This window comes from Miniopterus schreibersii (genome assembly GCF_964146895.1).
Source record: "Miniopterus schreibersii genome assembly, chromosome: 18".
NCBI classification, from domain to species: Eukaryota; Metazoa; Chordata; class Mammalia; order Chiroptera; family Miniopteridae; genus Miniopterus; species Miniopterus schreibersii.
Window position 1 is genome coordinate 31,186,980 of NC_138121.1, and position 22,363 is coordinate 31,209,342.

Genomic DNA, 22,363 nt, shown 5'->3' on the forward strand with positions numbered 1-22,363 from the left:
CAAGCTACCTATCTTTGCCTCCTCACCCTGTCCCCACGCCCTGGGCCTACACCAGGCTCCCTGGAAGTTTTTCATTGGGGGAGGTTACTTTTGCTTTGAGAGGTGGTACAGAAAATGGTTGTAAGTTTGAGGCACCGGCTCTGGATTCAAGACCACTGATGAGCTGGACAACCCTGGACGGGTGAGGTCATCTCATCTATAAACTGGGAAGGTAACACTGCCCGCCTCACAGACTTTTTTGAAATACCCCATGTCAAGTGTTTAATACAGAGCCTGAGGAAGCACTGCCTGGTATGAATTATTTCATTGTCACTTGGTCTATCTGCAGCCCCGTTCCCTTACCTCTTTCCCTGATTCCTGATGTCCCCATGGTGGGAGGCTCTGGCCTCCCCCATCCCCCACAGTGGCCTCACACTCTCCTCCTGGTACAGATGCTGACCTGACCTTTGACCAGACGGCTTGGGGGGACAGTGGTGTGTATTACTGCTCTGTAGTCTCGGCCCAGGACCTCCAGGGGAACAACGAGGCCTACGCAGAGCTCATCGTCCTGGGTGAGTGGGCTGGGCCCTGAGGGCCTGGGATGGGGAGGGGAAAGGGGTCTCTTCTCCTGTTTCTGTGTCTCCCTCTCTCCAGCTAATTCTCTGGCTCTCTCAGCTGCTTTGCTCTCCCCTCACGGCACCATCAGTCACTTGGGCTTATCTGTGCCCTGCACCCTAGGCAGAGACCCCTCCCCCAACAACATTTCAAGTAAGCCAGAGCCAAACTAAGAGTGGAAAGAATTGGGGACTCGACCTCATATCGTTTAATTTTTAAAAAAATACAGAAATGGTCAGAGTTGATGTGTGTATAATTGAGAGGGAGCTGGACCCACCTGTCACATCTCCAGGGCCACATCTGACCCCAGAGGCCTTTGCCAAAGCACAGGAACCTTGCCCAAGCTCTGTCCTGCTGGGGTGGTGTTTGTGGCTTACACAGTGAGTGCTTCCTCAGGCCAGGCCCCTCCAAATGCCCAGGGACAGGGTAGGGTAGCCGCCAGCAACCCCTGTCCAGCCATGAGGCCCCCCTGCCACGTGTGGAAGGGATGTTGCCTGTAGCCAGCCAGATGCTCTGTTCTCACCCAACACATAAAGCCTTGTGCGACGTGCTGCATGCGAGATGCTGCCAGGCCGTACGCTACCATCGTCATACGCATGATGCAAGGAAATGCGTGTGTGAATGAGCACGTGCAACAGTTCAAACACGGGCGACAGAATGCATATACCAGTGACCCGGAGAACCTCTGCATGTCCTTGGTAAAATGCACAGTCTGCATTAGCAGGTCTCAACATGCAGTCTCAGGACCTACTTATGCTCTGAAAAATTACTGAGGATCTCAAAAGAGTTTTTGTTTATGTTTTTGTGGGTTATATCTATAGTTGGTTAACATCTTAGAAGTTGAAACCGGAAAACTTTTAAAGCAAGGTACACAAAGACACAAGCCATTACCATCAAAGCGATGACATGTCATATGTTGCACATTCTCTGGAAAACTCCACTGTACACCCATGATAGAATGAGAGAGAAAAGGGCCAGTAATGGCTAAGTGTATGGCACTGTGAGAACTGCTGGTTTGGATGGTGGAAAGCCCCTTGATGGGGCACGTGGCACAGAGTGCGTAAGCTCTGGGTAGAAGGTGGGCAGAGAGCTGGGTGTGTGGATTCCCCCGTGATACGCTTGTGGGCGCAGAGCAGCCCTGTTACCTGAGGGAAGGCACTAGTTGGGCCACAAGACTTGCAGATGGGACAGAACACATGGACCAAGGTGGCACCCTTGTGGGCCAAAGAATCAGCCACACTACGACTTTCAGTGACTGTAGGCACTTTTGCCTTCATGGGCCTCTTCCTCTGCATTCAAAAATATATATATATATTTTATGATTACCTTGCTATAAAGACCGTTATTATATATTTAGTGTTATTATATTTTTTCTTCAGATTTTAAAATAAAATAAAAACATTTTCAAGGGCCCTAGGATACTGTGCCTACTATGCCTGATGGAACAGTACTGTCCTCATCACATGGGATCCAACCCTTTGGGGCAGCAGGACCTATGTATGTGGAAAAGACGGTGTCCTAATTGAGGTTGTGCCTTTGGAACCCATGGGAAATGTACTGGGACCCTTCTGGGCAACAGAATCCCCTGAAGCATGAGAGAGGGTAAATTATGTGATGGAAGCCCTTCTGGAAAAGAGCCCCCATGTGGGTAGGGGAGGTGGGGGGCAGGAACAATGTGCAGTGACCTTCCTGGGCCACCGTCCAGTCTGTTGCTTCGGGGCACACCTTCACCCTGATAAGCCAGGAGCTGGACTTCTGGGGAGGGGCAGCCTGGGCTGGCTCTTGCCAGCATAATATGTCTCTCTTTTGTCCCTCCAGGCAGGACCTCAGGGGTGGCTGAGCTCTTACCTGGTTTTCAGGCGGGGCCCATGGAAGGTACGGGGGCAGAGCCCCCCCCACACTATTTATTGCTTCTAAGTATTCTCCCCCACCCTAAACACCACGCGCTGTGGACCCCCACTAACCTTGCCTGACTCTTAACTCATGGCATCTAGTGACCTGGCTCTGGGCTTTGGGGTGGGCAGGGATGGCTGAGGATGGGCCTGGGGTGTAGGCAGGAAGCTCCTGTGACTGGTGCCTGTAGTGCTCTTCCGGGCTTTGGGATCTGGGCAGCTGGCTCTCTGTCCCCTCTCTGAGGCTATGGCCTATCTTGCTCTGGCCAGGTCCCCTCTCCTTTTCTGCCTTGCCCTGGTGAGCCCAGGGCGAGTTCCTTTGGGACTGGCCTGGGTTGGAGAGGAGTGGGCATCCCTCTGCTGCTATACCCCAGCTTCTGGCATGGAGACTCCAGCAAGGGCTGCAGTTTCCCTGACAAGCTTTGCAGATAGCTTTGCCCCACCTGTCTCTGCACTGCCCTTCTGTGCCTGTGTCCCTGTTCCCATCAGGCCTCCTGGCTCAGGGCCTGTTCCCATCTCTCTGCAGACTGGCTGTTCGTGGTGGTTGTCTGCCTGGCTGTCTTCCTTGTCTTCCTCCTCCTGGGCATCTGCTGGTGTCAATGCTGCCCACACACCTGCTGCTGTTACGTCAGGTGCCCCTGCTGCCCAGACAGGTGCTGCTGCCCAGAGGCTTGTAAGTGCCCCTCGAGTGACCACCCCTACTTGGCAATTTGCCTGGGTCCAAGGGGAGGCGGTGCCACTTGTCTGGAGGATACGAGGTGAGCGATTTGGGAGAAAGTGGGCCAAGGAGGACCAGCTGATTTAGATTTTTATTTACATACTTCAACTTTTCATTTATTTTGAATCTTTGTTCGAGTTTCTCTTTTTGAAAGTATAACCTATAAACATGGTAAAAACCATGTTTTCAAATAGTACTATTCAAATAGTACAAAACAATCACTAGAAAGTAAATCTCCCTTTAAAAACAAAATCTTAACTGAAAAAGGTAAGAAACCAAACAAGGTTTAAAGCATCACATAATTAAGCAAATTAAAAAAACCTCACTCACACAACCACTTGGGTTTTACACAGACACAATGTTTAAAGACATATCTAGCCCGTCAGAGTGGCACCTGCAAGGTTGGGGATGGAAGTGGGGAAGGAAGCAAATAAGATAGGAGGGGAAGGAGGGAGAAAGTGAGTCTCCCTCCTCCCGCTGCCCCGCTGCCCCTCCACCCCTCCGCATGGATTGTCTGGGTGAACCAGCACCTCTGCACTCAGTTCTTTCGAAGTTTTCATAGCCATTTTCATCAACTTTGACATGCATGTTAACGGGGCCGCTTTCTTGTATTCATACGTATGTGTACCTAGTCGCTTGCACTGAAAATTGGCCATGAAAGCATACTTCTCTACTAGCCCTTAGTCGGTTCAATACTTCCACCTTCTCCCTAGTCGTGGTAAAGTCACCGGGTCTTTGGTTGATGAGCAGGTGCCCTGGACAGCTAGAAACATAACTACATGTGAGAAGCAACTTGAACCTGAGACCAAAGGAGGGATAAAGCTGCTCCTCTCATGGCACCTGCCCACTTCCAGGCCAGTAGTTGAACAGGTGATGGAAAGAAGGACCCACGTACTCCAGATAGATGCATGTTTGTGTACTTGGATTTAAAGCCTACACGCCTGCCATTCCAGTGTAACGCAGCGTTAACAGTTGAATCACAAGCAATTTTTGCAAGGTGGAGGTCTGAGGCCTGGCTTGCCTCCTTACCTGCCTGGAAGCCCAGTGAGTCCCCCTCTCATTCTTAGTCTCCTCTTCTGTAGAATGGGCTACGGCAGAGCCCACCGTACAGGGTCAATGTGGGAAACTGGTGTGTCCGGCATTTAGAGCAGAGTTCAGCCTACACCCAGTAGCCATTGGACATTGCTGCTCTCAGCATCGGCAGTGACCGAGGGCTCATTTCTCCTACCTCAAGGGGTGTTGTGAGCATTAAGGGAAGACTGTGAGTGCCCAGCACAGGGCTGTGGCTCAATCCATGCTGGCTAATTCTGTGGTCACTGAGCTCAGTGGTGGGCAAACTGGTTCCTCAAAATAGCACTCCCCTGAAAAAATCTGCTGCTCTCTGGGGGATTATGCTAGCCATCACCTTTCTTGTCAGTTTTATTTGAGAACCTCTGACTCAGGTGGTGGGTGTTAGTCCATTTCACAGGTGGGAAGGGACCCCCAAGGGTTATAACCAAATTTGCAGTTACCCCACAAATAGGCTAGGGCTGGGGCCAGGACTGCAAATTCCCTTCATCCTGAATCCCTATTGCCCCAAACTGAGGCCCCATTAACTCCCTACCAGAGACTGCATTACTCCACAGCCATGGAGATAGCCACAGTCCTCCCAGGCCATCTGAAAGCTGCAGCTCCCACAGCAAGTAATAAAACAGCCAATCACCTGAGCTACTGAGGGGCTTTTCCTGGGGGGACCACTGAGCCTTTTGCTTCAGACTGAATCAGTGGTGAAGGGACCTTTCTGAGCTTATCTCCCCCCGCCCCCTTTCTGTTAGAGTCCCAGGGAAGAGGCAACTTGCCTAGGCACAGTGACTTTGCTGCAAGAGCAGCCACCATAACCCAGCCTCTTGCCTGGGGGAAAGGCTCAAGGATTTGCCTTGAGCTGTCAAGCCTAGAACCAGGAGGGAGTGAAGGCAGAAGGCAGAGTAAGAGTGGGTGCAGCCTGGGAGTTGTAAACACTAGAGATACTTCCTGTGGCATCTAGGTCTGGAAGATGCCATGGGTAGGACCCAGCAGGCCTGGGAGGGGAGCAGGTATGGGATCCTCCTACATCCTCCAGATGATTTGTTTTCTAAAGCTGGAGCTCAGCTGCCAACAGGAATATTTCGGCCTGTGGGTTCAGCACATCGGCTTTATCTAAAGCGGCATCTTTGCCCAGTTGCCCTGTAAGAATGCAGGCCCCAGGTGGCCATATCTTCTGATAAGGTAGCTAGAGAATTGGGATTTTATGTAAAACCTCGACAAATGTTGGTAAACATCACACTGTTAAAACATTGGTCTGCCAGACTGGGGCCCCAGGCTGCCAGTATGCACCCGTCCTCAAAGCTCTCTAAGGAATCACACAGGAGGTGTGGACTCAGTGAAGATGATGGACCTGCAGAAACCAACCACGTCCCCAGGGAAGCTCCACAACTGGGGGAATGGGGAGAAGGTCCAGGCACATGTCCCTCAGGACCTTTTATCACAGGGAAGGGCAGTATGGCCCCTGGCCACCGTCTCATGCTGTGTGTGTCTTACCAGTGTATGCTGCTGGCAAAGCAGCCACCTCAGGTGTCCCGAGCATCTATGCCCCCAGCACCTATGCTTACCTTGCCCCTGCCAAGACCCCACCGGCAGCTGCCATGATTCCCATGGGCACGGTCTACAACGGGTACTCTGGAGACTTCGACAAGAATAGCTCAGGTGAGGTCTGGGGGAGCCAGGAGCACGTGGGGGCAGGAATAGGCTAGGCATTTGGGCACTAAGGGGTATGGGGCTGAAAGAGGGGATTAGGGGCAGGGGAGGGGGCTGGGTGCAGGGCTTTGCTCCAGGGGGCAACCACTTACAGCCAATCTCCTCCAGTAGGTGGTTATAGCTCCCAGGTGCCCCTGCTTCGTGATGCAGATAGCAGTGTACCCTCTGGTAAGAACTTGTTACGAAGTTGGATGTCCTGTAAAGGAGGGGGGCTGGGTCAGCACCCAGACCGATCACCTCCATCTCCTGTCCCTAGAAGTTCGGAGTGGCTACAGGATTCAGGCCAGCCAACAGGATGACTCCATGCGAGTCCTGTACTACATGGAGAAAGAACTGGCCAACTTCGACCCTTCTCGACCAGGCCCCCCGAACAGCCGTGTAGAGAGGGGTAAGGAGCCTTGGGGTTTGAGGGGTTCCAGAGGTGGGGGGGGTGGGGAGCATGTCTCCCTGATTACCTGTCCCAGGGATGCCTGCTCCAGATCCTGGACATAGTACCTCCTTCCCTACCATGGCCACAGTGAGAAGTGCCTGGGACGTGGCACATTGTCCTTTAACACAGAGAGGCCTAGGGCCCTGTGGAGAGTGTAGGAGCCAAGTGGCAACACTGCTGGACCACAAGCTCCTGGCATTAAGTCCTGACCTCCCAGCAGTCGGTGATACTTCTCTGCCCTACAGCCATGAGTGAAGTCACCTCCCTCCACGAAGATGATTGGAGATCTCGGCCTTCCCGCGGCCCTGCCCTCACTCCAATCCAGGATGAGGAATGGGGTCGCCACTCCCCTCGGAGTCCCAGGAGGTGGGAGCAAGAGCCCCTCGCCGAACGGCCCAGGAGTGGCTGGGGGGCGGGGCGGCCCCGGGCCCGCTCTGTGGATGCTCTGGATGACCTCACCCGGCCAGGCTCTGCTGAATCAGGGAGGTCTCCCCCAAGCAGTGGGAAGAGAGGCCGAGCTTATGCACCCCCCCGAAGCCGCAGCCGTGATGACCTGTACGACCAAGAAGACCCAAGGGGCTTTCCACACTCCCAGGAACCCCACTTCGATGACTTCAGGTCTAGAGACCGCCCTCATGCCGACCCTAGGAACCGCTCCCACCGCTCCCGGGATGCTCGGAATGACGACTCCCGGCCCAGGGACCCCCAGTATGATGGGCGGCTGCTGGAAGAGGCCTTGAGGAAAAAGGGGCCGGTGGAGAGGAGACCTTACAGGGAGGAAGAGGAAGCCTATTACCCTCCAGCGCCTCCCCCTTACTCTGAGACCGACTCCCAGGCCTCACGGGAGCGGAGGCTTAAGAAGGTGAGTGAACAACCTTCCCTGGCTTTAAGGCCCTTCCTGGGTCCTCTCCCTCCAGTCCTCCTGAGCTCACACCCTTTTCTTTCTTCTTTGCAGACCTTGGCCCTGAGTCGGGAAAGTTTAGTCGTCTGATCTCATGTTTTGTATGTAGTTTTGTACTTTTTTTTTAATTTGAGGAACTGTTGATATTCCTAAGTCCAATAAAATATATGATCACAAGGCCTAAATGTGTAGGGAAGCGTTTGTTTTGCTGCGTGAAGTGGGGACCCCGGAGAGCTGCCGCCTGTGGCAGCACAAGGCCGCGTGTCCCCTTCTCTCTCGGGACTCGCGCCCTGGCCGGGAGGGGACCAGCGCTGCCTTCTCCCTCCCCTAGGCGGGGGGTACGTACCCGCACAGGCCCCGCCCCGCCCTGCGTGCGCGCCTCAGCCCCGCCCCGGCGTGCGCATGCGCCCCGGCCTCCACCTTCGCGCACTTCAGCCAAAACGCCGGGAGCGCGCCTCCGCGCGCCTCTCCTGTTCCACTCCATTCACACGCACCCACCCCCACCCCTGCCCGACTACAGTCTCCAAACCCCGCAGCCTGTCTCGTTCTCCGGCGTTCCATCCGGGCCCGCGTTCCACCCGGGCGACCCGCTGGCAAGTGTCAGGCGGCCCCGGGAGTGGTGGCGGCGACCCCGCGCCCGGCCGAGACCCAGGCCGGCGCGCGCCCGCCCGCCATCGTAGACAAACAGCGTGCGCGTTCCCCGGGGGCTGCCCCCCCCGCGCGCGCGTCGGCCCGGGGCTCGCGCTGCAGCCGCCGCCGCGCGCGCGCAGCTCAAGTAAAGGAGGAAAAAAAAGAGGAAAAAATAGAAAGCGGCGGCCGCTGCAGCAGCGATCCGCCGCCGGACTGGGCCAGGCCGGGCGGCTGACGCTCGAGCCGGCGATCCAAGGGAGAGGCGGCGGCCGTCTAGGGCAGACCGGGTTAAAAAAAAAAAAGTCGCGGCGGCGGCGGCGGCTCCGGGAAGGAGGCCCGAGGGCCGCGTGCAGCGGGCGGGGGGCGACTGCGCTGCGTCCCGGAGCCTAGAGCCGCCGCGAGCCGGCAGGAGGGCGGGCGGAGGCAGCGGCTGCAGGAAAAGCAGCAGCGGCGGCGGCGGCGGCGGCGGCGGCATCTCCTCCTCACATGACCCCACTGTTTGTCCCCGTGATCAGCGCGAGCGGCTCCCGTGTCTCCTCCGTCCCCTCCTGCCGCGCGGCGTGAGCGCCGGGCTCGGGGGCCCCCCCGGCCGCCCGCCCCCTCCCCTCCCTTCCCTCCCCTCCCCACCCCACCCCACCCCTCCCCCCGGGCCCCGCGCCCCCCCCCTCGCCCCCACCCCCCCCATGGACATGCTGGACCCGGGTCTGGATCCCGCTGCCTCGGCCACCGCTGCTACCGCTGCCAGGTAAGGGTGCCGGCCGGCCCGTGCCCCCTGGCTCCGGCCCTTCGGCCTGACGGCTGGGCCGCCATGATCCGGAGCGACCGCCGGGCCCAGCTCAAAATGGAGGCCGCGAGGGAGGGGGACCGTGCAAATGCCCCCAGCCCCGGGTCCTGGCGGTGCCCCAGCCCCAGAAGGGGCCGGGCAGGATGGGGACCCTGCACCTGAGCAAAGGGGCGGGGGTGCGGGCGGCCCTGACCCCCTCTACCCGCCCTCCCCGCAGCCACGACAAAGGACCCGAGGCAGAGGAGGGCGTCGAGCTGCAGGAAGGTGAGTGCTCGCGAGGCCCGCGGGGGCTGCGGCCTGCGCCCGGGGAGGGCACCGGGGCCGCCCAGATCCACGCGACCGCTGACCATCGCCCCTACTCTCCTTCGACCGTAGGCGGGGACGGCCCTGGGGCAGAGGAGCAGACGGCGGTGGCTATCGCCAGCGTCCAGCAGGCGGCGTTCGGCGACCACAACATCCAGTACCAGTTCCGCACAGAGAATAATGGAGGACAGGTGAGGCTGAGGGCCGGAGCCGGGTGGGCAAGCGGAGGGTTGAGCAGAGAGGAGGGTTGGGAGGGCTGGGAGGGGCTCAGACCTGGCCCCCGCCTGGGCCCTAGCGCTGTCTCGTTGCTCTGCCGCCCCCTGCAGGTGACATACCGCGTAGTCCAGGTGACTGATGGTCAGCTGGATGGCCAGGGCGACACAGCAGGCGCCGTCAGCGTCGTGTCTACGGCTGCCTTTGCTGGGGGGCAGCAGGCTGTGACCCAGGTGGGTGTGGATGGGGCAGCCCAGCGCCCTGGTCCCGCTGCTGCCTCTGTGCCCCCAGGTCCCGCTGCACCCTTCCCACTGGTAGGTGCTCAGCAATGCCTGGGGGGATGGAGAGGGGACACTAGCTCTGTTTTGAGGGAGTTCCCAGTGGGTGGGGCACGTGCAACACAGGTGCTGCCTTCAGGCTGTCAGACTGTGTGGGTTAAATTCCTGTTCTGCACAGTGAAACCTTGGGCAAGATCTTTGGAACATCGTTTTTTCTCTCTGTAAGTTAGGGATGATTACCATAAAGTCTCTTAGAGGTAAAAACTGGTTGCTTCACCAAGTGATTGCTGAGTGTCTGCAAGTTCCAGGACCATCTGAGACATAGGCAGAGTGACACATACAGAGGGATTCCCCACCCTCCATAGAGGATTCAGTACCCATCAAACAGGGCAACAAGGGGATGGGTTGGGGAACAAGATGGCTAAGGGTGGCCTCTGTGTCCTACTCCCCAGGCTGTAATCCAAAATCCCTTCAGCAATGGCGGCAGCCCAGCAGCTGAGGCTGTCAGTGGGGAGGCACGATTTGCCTATTTCCCAGCGTCCAGTGTGGGAGATACCACGGCTGTGTCGGTACAGACTACAGACCAGAGCTTACAGGCCGGAGGTAAAGGGAGGAAGGGGCAGAGGTGGAAGGCAGGGGAGGCAACAGGCCTAGCAGGGAGGGATCCCTCAGCCATTTCTGACTCTGCTCCCAGTTTTAGCACTAACCCCCGCTTTTCCTACAGGCCAGTTCTATGTCATGATGACGCCCCAGGACGTGCTTCAGACAGGAACGCAAAGGACGATTGCACCCCGGACACACCCCTACTCCCCGTATGTGCAGGAGATCTGGGCCCAGGAGCAGGGCACACTGGGAGGGCCTAGTGTGGGGCTGAAGGAAGGGAAGGTTTCCTGGAATACAAGTCAGGCGGTTGAGCACACAGCAGACACTTGGTGTATTTTTTGGTCTGTTTTTGTTTCTTTAGTATAAAGAAAGTATCATTTCCTCTTTCTGTCTACATTTTGCTATATCGCACAAAGGTCATTTTAAAATCTGACTCCTTGGTAAATGCTTGGATGAATGAGGCCTGAGGTAACACGTGCCCATTTTATCCCTCTTCTAGGAAAATTGATGGAACTAGAACCCCACGGGATGAGAGAAGGAGAGCTCAGCACAATGAAGGTAAAGTCAAAGTGGAGCCCCTGGGCCAGCCCTCACCTCGGCCTCACAGGCACTGCCAGGCCTGGGGTTTGGAGTCACAGATCACTGGGCATGCTTCAAGTGTGAGAGGTGTTTGTTGAAAGCTGGAAAAGTAGAAACAGGTGGAGGAAGTTTATTGTCTGGAACAGATAGGCAGTATGCATGGGCTGGAATGTGTTTTGTCATCCTGGGTAGTGATTTTGAATTAATGGCCAGCATCTAAAATGGCAGGTTTCACATTCACATATTGATTTCCTGCTCCTCTGGACCTACGTTTCCATTGTCAGTTGTTGTGTTTGAGTTCATTATTCCCCTGCCCGCCTGGCTTCCAAAACTAACTCTGGTCTGATAGGGAGCACATCTGAGGATGAATGCAGGAAGTTGTGCCTCTGGCTAGCCGAGGCTGGAGCACCCTGCTATTCTTATAAACACCAAATCCACCCTAAGGTCATTTTGGCTCTCTCTGCTGTCCCCTAGTTTCTCACCCTAACCCCTGTTCCCAGTCAGTAGCCACTATGGTGGTGGGGCATGGTGTGGAGTGTCAGGGAAGCTTAGGAGTTCAGGCTAGTGTCTGAGTGAACACTGATGACAGATCAGGTGATGCTTCCCCAGCAGGTGGAAGTCCTGGAAGTCCTGTCAGAGGGGAGCACAGGCTGGAAGGGGGAAGGCAGAGAGGAGTCAATTGCTTTGGAGGGTGCTGGTTTGGTTGTTGCAGAGGTCCCTTGTCGAGTGCTTGGGAAGGGAGCCAGGAGAGTCGAGGAAGTCCCTGAGAGCCAGGGTGAGGCCCCACAGTCCTAACAGTCTTCGATTGGGGATGGGCCTTTGCAGCTGTGATCTCAGCAGCTCACTAAGTTGAGGCATTTGTTTAGCGCGTACATCCTATGTGCCAGCCCATTTTAGATTTTCAGATAAAGTGTATAATCAAACAGATGAAGTCTTGGCTCTCACAGTGTTTATTCTGGTAGAAAAAACAGAAATTGCACAAAGCTACAATATGACGTCAGATGGCATGAAAGAAGATAAAGCTGGGTAAGGAGATAGAGGGTAATGGTGGCAGTGTAGGCCTCTGAGAGGTGACATTTGAGCAGAGGCCTGAACGGATCTTAAGGAATGGGCCAGCCAGGTACTGGGGGAGAGTCCCAGGCATAGGGACAAGCAAGAGCAAACACCCAGGCCTGAGCCAGAGCAGACTTCAGCAAAGGAAAGAGGAAGTTGGCAGAGTTGCAGGACGGTTGGTCAAGGCCAGATCATAAGGGGCCTTGTAAGGCCCTCCCAGTGTCCCTGCTCTTGGATTTTTATTTTAGTTTGAGAGGAAATAAAATCTGGTATAGTAAGGATACCAGAGGCTAGGAAACTAGATGACTGCAGATGTCTGACCTGAGACAAGGCAGGGCATGGAGGCTGGAGGCATGGGGAGAGGAGTCCAAGGCTGAAGAATCAGGATTTCAGGAATCAGGGTTTCATGATGGGATCAGGTTGATTTGAAAAGGGAGGGAGTGAGTCTGAGCTTGGTTTCTGGGTACGGCAAGTTTGAGGGGCCTCCTGTAAGCTACCTAGCAGTTCTGCTTCTACTGCTTCCATCATATGACCTCAGTCTGGTTCTTAATCTCTGTGCCTATTTAGTCCTGTTTGTAAGGTGATGTTAACCCGACTCCTGCAGAGGTTCAGAGGAGGAAGGACCAGCTGAGACATGTGAGGCCCCCTGCAGTATGGTGTGTCCCCCAATGAGACTGCAGCAAACCACTCTTGGAATACCATCCAGCCACCCTCTACCTCACTCTCATTCTCTGCCTCTCACTGGGTCAGTTCACCTGCAAAAAGTCTGGAATCTTTCTCCTACATAAAAGTCTTTTTCATAACCTTGTCTTTACTCTCCAGCTGTGTCCTGCCCTCACCTAATCTGCAGAGTATTTGGGCCACCTTTTACCCATCCTGTACCCTTGGCAGTCTGGCTCTTTTCTCTATCAGAATGACTCCATTTAAGGTCATCCATGACAACTTCATTGCCAAACACGTTGGCATCCTTTCCTGTCTGCGCTCAATGCATCTGACCCTGCCTGTTCCCCTCCTTTTGCTAAAGATCCTTTCTGCTCTACCTGCTCTGAATCTCCTGTACTCTTTGCCTCTCTTTCCCAGCCTGCTCCTTAGAGCAGGGCTTCACAGATGTTCCAGGAAGCTTGTTAACAATCATGCTCTCCAGGGCTGTCCTCACAGTTCTGAATGGGCAGGTCAGAGGGAGGCCCAGGAGGCTGTTTTGACAAGTTTCCCCAAGTGATTCTTCACATTGGGCAAGGCTGGGAAACTGCTTCTGCTCATGGTGTTTCTTAAGGTCTGGTCCCCTCTCAGCTTAGCCTCAGGAGGGTGAAATGTTAGGCTCAGGAATTGCCAATTTTCCCAAAGCCCCATCCCTAGTTGTAGGTGTTTATTATTTTTCTGAGGAGGGGTTCTGTTGACTTTCTCCTATGTGACTCCAAAAGGTCAGACCTGCCCCCTCCTCGATGTCCCTCTGGAGCTTCCTTGAACTCCAGACTCATTTTGAGCTGCTCGTTCAAAATACCCATTTCTGGATGTCCTTGAGACACCTCAAACTCAGTGTGTCCAAACAGAGCCTGCTGTCTCTCCTCCCCAAAGGCTCCCATGCAACATTTCTTTTTCCACTGCAGCAAAAGGCACCCCTGTCACAAGTATCCAGTCCAGAACTGAAAGCCAGGCCACCTTCAGCTCTGCCCTCTTCCCTCACATCCCTGAACCTGAAATTGTGTGCTGAAGTAGATTTCAGATCAGCTTCTCCTTCTCCCTTTTACATCTTTCCCACCAGTTCTTAGGACTGCAGGAACCCATCTCTGGGCCCCTTAGTGAACTGGGATGTGTCCTGCCGAAGGGTGGCCTCTGTAGCACCAGCCCATTGCTGCCATGTCAGAATTTGGGTCCACTGTTGCGAGAAACTCTTGAGTAGCCCGAAATCCAGATCTTTATGTGAAATCTGATTTTTAAATGCCAGATGGAATTGCTTTTTCTATTTCATTAGTTTCTACTCTTAATGTTACTAATTCATTCCTTCTACTTATTTAGGGTTTAATTTGCTGGGGTATTTTTTTCTGCTTTTTAAAGATTATTTTAAACCTTCCTTCTTTCCTAACACAAACCTCTCTACTTACAAATTTTGCTCTAACACTTGCTTTAGCTACCTCCCATTTGGATGTGTTGTGTTTTTATTATCATTCAGTTAAAAATATTTTCCAGTTTTCCTTGTGATTGTGATTTTTTTCTTTGACTCATGGGTTATTTAGAAATGTGTTGCTTAATTTCCAGATATTTGTAGGTTTTCTGGATGTCTTCTTGTTATTGATTTTTAATTTAGTTTTTTTATACTCCATATAACTTTAGTTCTTTGAAATTTATTAAGACTTATCTATGTGTCGCCGAATCTGGTCTGTCTTGGTGCAAGTTTCCACGTGAACTTGCTGCTGTGGTGAGTGCTCCCTCAGTGTCCGCTAGGTCAAGTTGGTTGACTGTTCAGGTTTCCTGTCCTGGTTTCTTTGTCTACTTGTTCTATTAATTCCTGAGAGAGGAGTGTCGACGTCTCCAAGTGTATTTGGGAGTTTGTCCCTTTCTCCCTTTAGTCTGGCAGATTTTACTTCTAAATTGTTTTCAATGTTGTGTGGGTGTAACTGAAGCACTTTTGTGGAATACATGTGGCCTTGGTCTTAACTGGTCTTCCTCCATTTCAAATGTGCCAAAATGGTCTTCCCAAGCCACAGGTCTGACGGCATCATTACCTGCTTAACAAAAGGCCCAGACTCAAGAGCCTGGACCCCTAGAGTAAGAGATGAGGTCCAGACCCATTATCAGGCATTCAAGGCTTTCACAGCCTATTTTTACAGCGTTTTCCTATCACCCTGTTCCACGTGCCACCCTCACCCAAGTATTTCCATGTCACCATTTTTGGGATCTTGACACCTGTCTGCCTGATGCTTCTCCCCTAGAAACTAGCCCAGATATTTCCTCTCTAAGTCTTTGAGGCTGCAGAAATCATTGCTCTACCCTGGGGCTCCCAGGTACTTGGGGTACTTGGCACAGTCTTCATTTATAACATATCCTATAGTGTTGGTATCACTGTCACCTGGTCACGTGCACTTTGCAGTGAGTGCCAGCAGGACAGAGATTGAGTTTACCATGGACCCCAGCCTCTCAGTGCTGTGCACACAGTAGGGCAAGCAATACTTTTTGTTTTTAACCCTCACCTGAGGACATACTTAAGAGAGGAAGGGAGAAAAAGAGAGAAAGATATGGAGAGAGACATCAGTTGGTTGCCTTCCATACTTGCCCTGACCGGGGATCAAACCACAACCCAGGTATGTGCCCTGACCAGGAATTGAACCAGCAACCTTTCAGTGAACAGGATGATGCTTGACAAACTGAGCCACTCTGGCAGTATGTTTTTAAGAAGTAATTGCAAACTGGTGATGTTCCACACCCCCTGTCACTGCCCCCTGGTGGCTTGAAATGAGTACATGGGATTATAGCTGCAGCCTGGAGCCCAGGCTCATGAATGCTGGACTGCATGAGGGTAGGGAAAGAAACCGAGAGCCATCTGCTGTTGAGCTCCTCAGCTGAAACCTCGGGAAAGGAGCACGCACACTGCTGAGGGATGTGGTGGGCCATGCCCCCAGGCCTGGGCTGCGCTCTTGGCTCTGCTGCAGGTCTTGGCCACAGAGTTCTCAGAGACTAAGACAGACAAGGCTGTCCTCAAAGGGAAGGTTCTTCTTGCCACCACAGCAATGGGGCTCAGGGCCAAGGTCAGACTAAACTTTGTACTGGGCGCCGTTCTTGTCGTGGTTATTAGGGAGATTTCTGAGGACAGGAGAGCAAGGGAGGAGGAGAGACCTCCACATAGGAGGTTGTTGTCACACAGGCCAAAGTGCAGGAGCACCTGGAGGTGGGAAGGACTAGTCATCAATGAGTGGATAAAACCAAGTGCCAAGAGAAGACAGTGGGGTTTGTCTGTTAGTGGCCAAGTGTGTTCTTTGAGGGAACACCAGGGTTGGGCGGAGCTGGCCTCAGAGGAGGTGCTGGCCACCCCATCCTTTCTCACCCTCACTTGGCCCCCTCCCCAACTTCCCATCACCACCCAACCCTGAGAAAATGTCTTCTCGCCCTCCTTTCCAAAGCCTACTTATAGGCCCAGTCCCCCCTCCACAAACCCTGCCTGCATTTGGCCATAGGCCATCCTGGTAGGGGACTGAGAGTGTGGGTGAGAATTGGGGGATAACTGGGCTTTCTTATGTGTCCCCACAAGTGCCTAGTACTGGGGTTGGAAGGTAAAGAAGGGCTGGGACAGGTTTGCTTCACTAGTCCCCAAACCACAGGTCTCAGGCTCCAATGTAGGCAGACCCCAGGTAGCTGTCATAAGGTCAGGATGTGAGGGCCAGGTGAGAAGCCAGAGAGAAGACATGCCCTGTCTGAAGGGGGCAGCTGTCGCTCAACTCAGTTGGCAGAGTGAAACTGTGGCATTTTATGAAGTAAAATCACAAATCTGGATTTTTTTCAAGTGAAATCTTCCATTAGTTTGCTGTCCCTGGCCTTCAAGATAGGGCTTGTGTTCCTGGGTCACCAATGCCCTGATGCCAGGCCCCTGGGAGCCACAAGTGTCAGTCGGGATTTGTGACTTGCTGCCCGGGCTCTGGAGAAGGGTTTTAAACAGATGAGACATGGTCAGACTGATTTTATTTTATTATTTATTATTTCTTAATCCTCACCAGAGGATATTTTTTCCATTTCTTTTCAGAGAGTGGGAGAAAGAGAGAGAAACATCGATGTGAAAGAGACACATCGATTGGTTGCCTCCTGCACACGCCCTGACTGGGGCTGGGGATCAGGCCTGCAACTGAGGTATATGTGCCCTTGGCCGGAATTGAACCCAGGACCCTTCAATCTTCAGGCCGACGCTCTAACCACAGAGCCTAACTGGCCAGGGCGGTCAGACTGATTTTAAAAATGAAGAAAAAGCAGAATCATGGGACCAGTGCTTTTGGGAGACCTGAGGACTGTGGAGAATCAAATGCAGGGGCTATGGGGCCCCAAGAGGGGCAGTCGGTTCCCATGTAAAGGGCTGTGGCCCATTCTTGCCTCTCAAGAGAACATGCTCACTGTAGCCACAACTTATCTTTTCAAAAGATGTTAACTATTTTGTGAAATTATCTAATTTTTAAATGTTGACTCAAGTTTTTAAAAATAGGCCAAATGACCCTGCTGCCCCCACTGTTGATTCTGCTTTAAAGGAATACATGGTACTTGGGAGCGAGACTTCCTCTCTTTCTCTTGAGAAGCAGCGTGAAGCAGGGGGGGAAGCCAGCTGCCTGCCTGCAGATCTTGGCCCTGTATCTGCCAGCAGTGTGACCCTGCCCCGGGTCTGCACTCTCCCTTGGCAGCTGGGGTCCGCCCGCGCCTGCCTCAGGAGGCAGATCCCCTAGGCGCACGGGAAGTACTGTAAGCCTATCTGTCCTTACTGCTATTGTTCCTGCAGTGGAGCGGAGGCGGAGGGACAAGATCAACAACTGGATCGTCCAACTTTCAAAAATCATTCCAGATTGTAATGCAGACAATAGCAAGACAGGAGCGGTGAGTGCCCCCGGCACCTCCCAGAAAGTCTGCCTGATCACTGGGCATGGGAGCTGTCCTGGGTGAGCCAGTGGGCAGAGGCCAGTGGACAGTATTCACTCTATTGCTCTTGTCCACCCCCAGAGTAAAGGAGGGATCCTGTCAAAGGCCTGCGACTACATCCGGGAGCTGCGCCAGACCAACCAGCGCATGCAGGAGACGTTCAAGGAGGCCGAGCGGCTGCAGATGGACAATGAGCTCCTGAGGCAACAGGTGAGTGCCAGGGCTGGGGGCTTGGTGGAGGGCCTAGGGCCCCAAGGCTCAGGGAGCTATCCCTGGCCCCTTGTTCCCTCTCCTGTCTGCCAGATCGAGGAGCTGAAGAATGAGAACGCCGTGCTTCGCGCCCAGCTGCAGCAGCACAACCTGGAGATGGTGGGCGAGAGCAACCGGCAGTGACGCCCACCACACCGCGCGGGGCCCTTCTCCGGACCTCTGCTGCCCCCTTCCCCAGCCCTTAGCACAGAGAGGGACAGATGTCCCTCCCCCAGCTGCGTTTTTTTATAGTAGATTTTTAACAAAAAAATGGGGAGAAGTAATGCATTTCTGTGGATAAGCACCCACCGCTCCTCAACGTGGAAATGATACCCTCCCACCTGTCTTTGTCCCTTCTCCCGGCCCCCACTAAGCCCCAGCACTTCTAGTGGTCTCGCCTGGAGCAGAAGGGAGGACAGGGCCCTGCCAGATCCCGCTGCCTCTTTGGTCTCTAGAGGTAGAGACTAAAGCACTGAGACGGTGCTTACGGGAAGGAGGAGAGCCTTTGGGGGGCCATCCCTGGGACCTGGACCTAAGAAGGGAGGCCATGTCCCACCCCACCTCTTGTTTCTGGATTCCTGCTCCTCTTTGGGTGTGTGTGTGTGTTTTAATTTTCTTTATGGAAAAATGGACAAAAGATAGAGAGAGAGAGGTATTTAACTGCAATAAACTGGCCCCATGTGGCCCCGCCTTGTCTGTTTGTGTGTCTGTCCATCTCAGGTGCGGGCAGGGGCCCTGGGGTCTGTGCAGAGCTCTATCAGGGCAGGGCCTCGGTTGTTGTATTGGTAGCTCTGCTAGTCCCTGCCATTCTCTACATGTTACCCAGTCTGTTGGCTGGGCTGGTTAGAGGAATTAAGGAACGAATATCCTCTTTGAGGCCCCAGGTATGTGTATGTGGTGTGGGGGCTGGGAGAGGTTGGGTCAAGGACCTGTGTTTTTGGAGGAGAGGCTGGGGTCTCCTGTGTCACCCTCCTAAAAACAGGACTGGCTCCTGGCTCTGCCCTTCTGGGCTGAAGCCCTTCCCTCTGCACCAGCCAATGGTGGGGCCTGGCCTTGAGCCCCCCACCCCCAAGGAAGGCAAATGGCCAGGAAGCCAAGCTTGGCCCGTCAGTCTGTCGCCTTGCTCTGTGGCTCTGGCGCCTGTGTTGTGACCCCTGCCCCTGGCTGATGATGAAACCTGGCCTGAGTGGAGATGCAGTGACACCAGGCAGTGCTGGGGGATGCTTTGGTGTCTCCCTGTGTTTGAGTGTGCAGCCCCCATGCAACTCCACTCCCACAGTCTAGGCCTGCCAGTTGCCACCTTGCTGAGTTCACCCTGCGTGCGTCCCAAATGCCCCCAACTGGTTTTTCCCTCTGAGATCCCTGTCTCCCTTTTCCGGGCCATTCCTCTGTTTGAGGCCATCTTTGTGAGAGGGTGTGTGCAGCAGGAAGAGCCTAACATGGAGCGACGGGATAGCAGGGAGCAGCCTTTACTTCCCGGGGCCCCCATTCTTGGGGTTTGAGTGAGCTTGGCTATAGTTCAGGGCAGGGGAGAAGTTTTCCTTCACTGGCAGCAGTACCTCCAGGTTCCAGTGGTAGGGTTGACGCTGGGTGATCCTAGAATGAGTCAGGCAAAGTGGCAAAGCCCCGTCTGGAATCAAGTTTGTTTCCGTGGCTATGTGCGTCTGCTCCCTGTGGTTCACATAGTGGCCGGGACAGTCGGGCAGACTTGGTTCACCTCCCCATCCGGTGGTGGTCTAAGCGACCACCTCTCCAACAAAAAGCCCTGGTTTGTAATGTTGGTTGATGTCTGTGGTGTGCATAACCTACTGCTGGTGTCCAGGTACCAACACGATGCCACTGAATGTGGGGGTGGGATGAGATGTGCACAGTGGCTCCATTGAGCCAGTCTGAGCCAGGTCTAGCACAGTCCACTGTGCCCTCTGTTGGGGGAGGCAGGAAAGCCTGGTGGTAAGAGCACAGGCGCCAGAGTCAGGCTGCCTAATCTGGAATGCCAGCTCTGCCTCCGGCTCGGGCAGAGCCCCAGTCTTTGCCTTCAGTTCCTCTCCTGTCAAGCGAGGAGGACAGGATGGGTGGGCATGGTGGGCTCCTAAGAGGGAGCAGCAGCTGGGAAGCCAGGTCCTTGGGGATGGGCCAAGTAGGCAGCTAGGGCCCCTGAATACAGTGCAGAGCCCACAGTGGGGCAGCAGGCATTGCTTCGAGGACAGGTGGTCCTGGCTGGTTTAACACAAAAGTGAGTCGATACATCTACTGTGGCTTGTGAGGTGCAGTCACTACTATTACTGCTCTTTCATGGTCAGAAGTTTCCAGGAACCTTTTTCAGGTTGCAGGGCCACATCCTAAGGTTTTGATGCTCGTAAAAGATCACGCACATGCTGGGAGCTTGTACCGACTCAAACTCCTGCATCCAGCTGTTGCCGTGTTCCCTACAGAACAGAACCCAAAGCTGGAGTCGTACCAGGCACCCCCGAGGGGCCTGGTAAGTGACAGTCATCCCCCATGTGAATGAGAACATCAGGGAAGGGTAGGGGACAAGGACACCTTGCTCCTGCTCATCGATCTGTTCAACCTCTGGGGCAAAAGGGGGAATTTTTTCTGAGATCAACAAGGTGATGTCATGTTGGGGAAAATGTTCCCCAGGTGGCTGGCTGGAGGCGGGTGTCTGTGGCCCCATCTGCCCCACCCCCTGTACACACCTCTGGTGGTTGAGGGTGACACAACCCTGTTCCCTGTCACTCTGTTCCCGCTTATCTCCCGCCTTTTCGGCGCCACCACCTTCTTGGAAATGAGTGAGGACAAAGGGGAGGGGGCTTAGTACCCCCGCCTCCCCCAGCAGCCCCATAAAAGCCATGTAACTCAGCCCAACACCAGAGCAGTCCTAGACTCAACAGCAGGACAGCCAGACGGCACAATGGCACTGAACACGCGGACCCAGGCTGCCTGTCTCCTGCTGCTCCTCCTGACCAGCCTGGCCAGTGCCTCAGTCCTGCACCAGGTGAGAGCCCACAGGGCCTGGGCCCTGCAGGCAGCCAGGACTGGAGAGCCAGGCCCTGGGAGGGGACTGCTGAGGGCAGCTGGAGACCCCCCCAGAACTGGGCAGAGCGCAAGGGGGTCTGGGCAGCTGCTTAAAGCTCAGAGAAAGGGACAAGTGGCAGGGACTGGGGGTCCCAAACTAATTCTGTAGTTATTCATTGAGTGTCACTCTATGTAAAGTCCAGTTCTAAATGGGATCAAGCAAGGAACACGGTAGATGAGAGATTTTTCTGTCATGGTGCTTGCTAGCTGGTCAGGGAATTAGTTAACAAAACAAGATCATGGTGTTTAGTACATGTTACTAAAGTGGAGTGACCATGGTGATAGGGGGAGGGGGTGGGAGGGCTTTAGGTGGGATCAAGAGCTGGCAGTCAAGCAGGAGTGTTTTGTGAGAAAATGTTATTTGACCTATGACTTGGAGATAAGAGACAGGACTGCAAGCAAAGACCTGAGGTGGGGGCAAGTGTGGAGCACTTGGTGGCCAGACGCTGTAGGAAGTGGAGGTGATGGTGCTGGGAGATGAGATTGAGGGGTGGACATGCTGAGTCTTTCAGGCAATTGTGCCAAACACTGATTTTCCTCCAAGTGCAGGAAGAGCCCTGTGGACTTTCTGGTGGGGAACGGGTTGTAGGGGCAAGATGGAGGGAGACATTTTAGAGTGAGGGGTGGCATCCAGGCCAGGGAGGGCAATGTCCCAAAGAAGAGCAGCAGCTGTGGAGAGAGTAGGAGACGTGGGGGTATTTGTAGGAAGGAGACTGCCTGTGGGAAGGTGAGAAAAGGCCAGAGAGCAAGACTTCCAGCTGAGCACTGGACACAACCCCTTGGGGAGGAATGGGTTGGCGGGGGCAAATCTGAGAGCTCTGCTGGGCCCCCTGCCATTCTCAATACCCCTTCTGCTTCCACAGACAAAACAGCTTGCAGACCTCCAGACGCAGGACACAGCTGGAGCCGCAGCTGGAGCCACGGCTGGCTTGACGGTGAGAACACCTGGGCCTCCCTCCAGAGCCTCCACAGCCTTCCCTGGGCCGACACCCGCTCACCCTCCTTCCTTTCCACAGCCCGGGCTGCAGAGGCTGTGGAGGCGAGACACCCACTTCCCCATCTGCATCTTCTGCTGCGGCTGCTGCCACCCCTCCAAGTGCGGGATCTGCTGCAAGACGTAGAGCCTCCCTGCGCCCCGCCCCTTCCTTATTTATTCCTGCCGCCCTCCAACACTTGGTGAATGGTGTCGGAATAAAATGGCTGGTTCTAGCTTTTATTTTCCAAACCGGAGTGTCTGTTGCCCTTTCTCCCTGCCAAAGGCCTGTGTCTTGTAAGGGCCAGTCCGCGGCGGGATGTGTGGGGTTGGGGTGTCCTAGGGTTGCAAGGAAGCTCGGTGAAGGAAATGTTTTCTGTTCTTTCCCTTGTTTAAGCCCCACCTCATAAGACCTAGAATTTTTGTTGCCACAGCAAGGAATGAAAACTAGACAAAGTTTCTTCTCCTTAAAGTCTTGAAGTGGTGACAAACTCAAATGCCTCACAAGGGTTCTCAAAGTGAGGTCTGGGGCTCCACTTAAGGCTCCACAGGCAGCCACCACTAAGATGTTACTAGTCTCTTTCACTCTCATTCTCATATGAGTGTACAATGGGGTTTTCCAGAAGCTCGGTGGCAGATGATGACATCATCACTCTGATGGCTAATGGATTGTGGCTGTGCTTTAAAAATGTTCCAGTTTTGCCCTGGC

At 54.3% G+C, this 22,363-nt stretch overlaps 3 protein-coding genes across 16 annotated transcripts in view; all 3 read left to right on the forward strand.

Annotated features, from left to right (window-relative positions):
* LSR (lipolysis stimulated lipoprotein receptor) overlaps window positions 1-7,492 on the forward strand; it is a 13,848-nt gene extending 6,356 nt beyond the window's left edge. The window contains exons 3-11 of one of the 13 annotated variants that reach the window (XM_081118930.1): window positions 432-551; window positions 2,413-2,469; window positions 3,013-3,159; window positions 5,764-5,925; window positions 6,085-6,144; window positions 6,236-6,364; window positions 6,652-6,772; window positions 6,908-7,268; window positions 7,362-7,492. In XM_081118930.1, the coding sequence (XP_080975056.1) occupies window positions 432-551; window positions 2,413-2,469; window positions 3,013-3,159; window positions 5,764-5,925; window positions 6,085-6,144; window positions 6,236-6,364; window positions 6,652-6,772; window positions 6,908-7,268; window positions 7,362-7,397 (1,193 nt within the window). In that variant the 3' untranslated portion in view covers window positions 7,398-7,492. Of the gene's footprint in view, window positions 1-431; window positions 552-2,412; window positions 2,470-3,012; window positions 3,160-5,763; window positions 5,926-6,084; window positions 6,145-6,232; window positions 6,365-6,651; window positions 7,269-7,361 lie in introns of all 13 variants that reach the window. The other 12 variants (XM_081118941.1, XM_081118931.1, XM_081118934.1 and 9 more) reach the window with 12 other exon arrangements.
* A 627-nt stretch (window positions 7,493-8,119) lies between these two features.
* Window positions 8,120-18,304, forward strand: USF2 (upstream transcription factor 2, c-fos interacting). Of its 2 annotated transcripts, none has more exons than XM_081119275.1 (10): window positions 8,120-8,682; window positions 8,939-8,985; window positions 9,097-9,215; window positions 9,351-9,551; window positions 9,968-10,118; window positions 10,240-10,327; window positions 10,618-10,676; window positions 17,221-17,315; window positions 17,439-17,567; window positions 17,661-18,304. In XM_081119275.1, exons 1-10 carry the CDS (start codon window positions 8,621-8,623, stop codon window positions 17,748-17,750), a joined length of 1,041 nt encoding a protein of 346 aa, XP_080975401.1. In that variant the 5' UTR covers window positions 8,120-8,620; the 3' UTR covers window positions 17,751-18,304. The 2 variants fall into 2 exon arrangements, with proteins under 2 accessions (XP_080975401.1, XP_080975400.1); XM_081119274.1 differs by having other exon boundaries at window positions 8,473-8,682; window positions 9,351-9,470.
* Window positions 18,300-21,895, forward strand: HAMP (hepcidin antimicrobial peptide). The gene is made up of 3 exons (XM_081119276.1): window positions 18,300-20,601; window positions 21,545-21,616; window positions 21,698-21,895. Exons 1-3 carry the CDS (start codon window positions 20,518-20,520, stop codon window positions 21,800-21,802), a joined length of 261 nt encoding a protein of 86 aa, XP_080975402.1. The 5' UTR covers window positions 18,300-20,517; the 3' UTR covers window positions 21,803-21,895.
* Window positions 21,896-22,363: the final 468 nt, after the last annotated feature.